The sequence below is a fragment of the Falco rusticolus genome, chromosome 1, assembly GCF_015220075.1.
Source record: "Falco rusticolus isolate bFalRus1 chromosome 1, bFalRus1.pri, whole genome shotgun sequence".
NCBI classification, from domain to species: Eukaryota; Metazoa; Chordata; class Aves; order Falconiformes; family Falconidae; genus Falco; species Falco rusticolus.
The window spans coordinates 126837948-126840945 of NC_051187.1; the positions used below are offsets into that span (position 1 = coordinate 126837948).

The 2998-nt window shown below is 38.6% G+C and overlaps 1 protein-coding gene across 1 annotated transcript; it reads left to right on the forward strand.

Moving 5' to 3' along the window:
• Nucleotides 1-1372: 1372 nt before the first annotated feature.
• On the forward strand, nucleotides 1373-2705 carry FGFBP1 (fibroblast growth factor binding protein 1). The gene has a single exon (XM_037405164.1). The coding sequence runs from the start codon at nucleotides 1613-1615 to the stop codon at nucleotides 2324-2326; it is 714 nt and encodes a 237-aa protein (XP_037261061.1). The 5' UTR covers nucleotides 1373-1612; the 3' UTR covers nucleotides 2327-2705.
• The last annotated feature ends 293 nt before the right edge of the window (nucleotides 2706-2998 follow it).

Sequence of the window (2998 nt, forward strand, 5' to 3'; positions counted from 1 at the left end):
TTTGTGCTAAGAATGAGAACTGGCGCTTTTCCAAGGAGGTGTGTCAGAGGTGTAAATGAACATGGCACTGAAGTACCCTATTGTGTTGTAATAGTCTTGCTGGAGACCTGAAGGTGTGTCTCTGCCTTTATAAATACCACGCTGCTTTTACAACTGGCTCTGATTCTTTTGAAAGAGACGAGTTGCAGCAGGAGTTGCGTTTGGGTGTCCCCAAGCCCTATGCAAGGTATGTCTTTTAGTTATCTTACTTTCGCGCTGTTCCACTTGCAACAGGTTACTGTTACATCATTATTCATTTTAGTGTTATTAGTTGCTGTATTTGCAACAGATCTGTAGATACTACATGATGTTCTCTAAAGAGGGTTTTATGGAGTGAAAAATCTCTGCAGAGCAAAAGGCATGAAGCCAGTCAAGTATAAAAATCTCTGTGTATGGTGTAAGGCTTGAAGCAAGTCAAGTAAGAACTATGCAAAAGTAGAACCTGCTCACATCTCCTGCTACCTGTGTATTCTAGATTCTAAGTTTATGCAGCTAAAGATATTTGCAGGTCGTTTAATGTTGAAATAGGTTCCTTGTTAGCGTGCCTACACATGAATTTCTGCTTTCTAACATGGAAACCTGGCTACAGAAATGGCTGTGATGGGAACATCTGAAAAATACATTTAGGGATTTAATTAACTAAATGCTAGTTTTAAACCCTTTACTATTATGGTATGCTCTGATCCTAAAAGCTGCTTCATAACGAGAAAGACCTACTGAAATAAATGTGCTCTGTGCAGACACAGGGAGTGGCTTGGCAATAATTTGCTAACTAGCTACACATCAAAACTGAAGTTGCATATTTATCCCTTGAATTTGGTAGCTTTAGACACAGTGCAGTACACTGCAGGTGTCTTCAAAAACAGAAAGGTAGTTCTGTTTGTTTAGCAGTCAAGGCAGCAAAGAATGCATCAATAGTTACTTTTTGGTTTCTGGAAAGACTACTCTCATATTTCTTTTCAACAGAAAACTGAAATACTGGCATGACCAGCGAATTAAGGCAATTAAGAAATAATTTTGCTCAACTTGAACCAAATGGTTTCCTTTCTGTCTGGTGTATTTCTGAAAAATAGCTGGAGGCTAGAGTCAAAATTTCTTACATGCCATTTAGAAAATGGGAGACCATGGGAATAACTGCTTACTTGTTAGAACTTATAACTCGTAAACTTATAAACTCAGATATCCATCTGAGATTGACAAATCCCAAGTTCAAATTCCTTCTTTGACTGCAGAAGAGATTTTAATTAAGGTACTCAGTCACTGGGCAGTAGCATGTCCTGGGAGTGACTCTTTTCTGTTCCACATTGCATAGTTCATTAATTGGATCAGAAGGACTTGATAGCCATCTACCGTTCCCAAGGATAATACATAATGGTTCTAGAAACCAGGTATTATTCACACAAAGGACAAAGGATTTGGCTGGCAACATCATTTTAAAAGGTATCAAAGAGCAGTGCAGTACCATGTCTGAAATACTGCAACTGTCAAATGGATTCCAGCATTAAACGAAAATATTTTTACATTTTTGCTTGTTTGTTTGTTTTGAAGGCAGATAACAAGCAAAACAGAGACCATGAAGATCAAAAGCTTTGGACTTCTTTGTGTGTTGATTCTGGTTGCCCAGATGCTACTAGCCAACTGTGAAAGACAGAAGGAAAGAAAAAAGGGAAGACAAGGCATAGAAGACAGTGGGAAAAAACAAACTGAATCTAACGAAGGCAGTGAAAAAGGGCGGAAGTCAAAAGGAGGAAAATCATCTCCTAAAGGCAAGTTTAAAACCAAAGAAAATGCTGAGTGCACCTGGGCAGTGACTGACACGAATGCTGCTGCTGTGCACATAGAGTGCAAGCATGGGGACAGCAAATTCTGGTGTGAATTCTCTGGAGACCCTTCCACCTGTGCACAGTACGCAGCAAACCAGAAATCCTACTGGAAACAAGTCTCCCGATCCCTCGGGAAGCAGAAGCAGATCTGTCAAGACCCCAAAAGTGTCCTAAAATCTAAAGTATGTAGGAAAGGCCCACGAAGTGCTCATCTCAAGCTGACCCACTCAAGCCTGCTAACATCAGTGGGTCCTGCAGAAGGGACAATTCATCATGCAAAAGAAGTTGTTCAGACTCCAGCAGCTGCCTCAGTGACTGAAAAAAAGCTAGAACACAGTCGTCAAGACTGTGTTGAAGATATAGATTATATTGATCAGAAAAAGGTGGCTGAGGAATACTGTCCAGAAAGCTTGCTTTCTTTCTGCAACTTTTTTATCACAATGGTCCAAGACAAAAAATGCTGAGGAAGTGTTTCTAAAGCTCTGTATCATCGAAGTCCGGTCTCATCCAAGTTAAAGCACGCTATTCCAGATTTTATTCTTATGTTATATAGTGTATATAAGAAAAAAAAGGAATATATTTTTCTGGTTTTGTATATACACAGCAGACTACACTCGACATAGTTGAAGATGTTATTGATTTTATTTGCACATACACTGCTACACAGATGTTACCAATGGATGTTACATACTCTACAGAGAAGTGTATAAGTAGTCTCCTCGCCCCTTTTTGAGCTGTGCTAGCCAAAATGAATTTAGCACTATGCACTTCTTGGTTATGTACAATAATTTTGACCTAAAGATTATTAAGAAAAATAAACTTCAAAATATATTCAAAATATTATCTATCTCTCTCCCTCTCTCTCTCTTTAACTAGATTTTTCTGTAAGTGCTAAGCCTTTGTCTTAACACTTTCACAGGATCTAGCCAAAGTGTTGCTTAGAAAGCAGTTTTTAAAAAACTTCTACAGCTTTGCAGGCTTCAGGTTTCTCAGCCAGTGCAAGCAACATTTCGGCAGGGAATTACATTACCTTTATTTTTTTCATCATCGTGATAATGAAGGGCAACAAGATTTTCAGATTTTTCCATAATTTTGCAAAACTTCAGTTTTCCAATTTCATCAAAGGATGTCAGAAA

Bases quoted from the DNA above. Each gene is read 5' to 3' on its own strand.
- FGFBP1 (XM_037405164.1), top strand. From the start codon at position 1,613: ATGAAGATCAAAAGCTTTGGACTTCTTTGTGTGTTGATTCTGGTTGCC.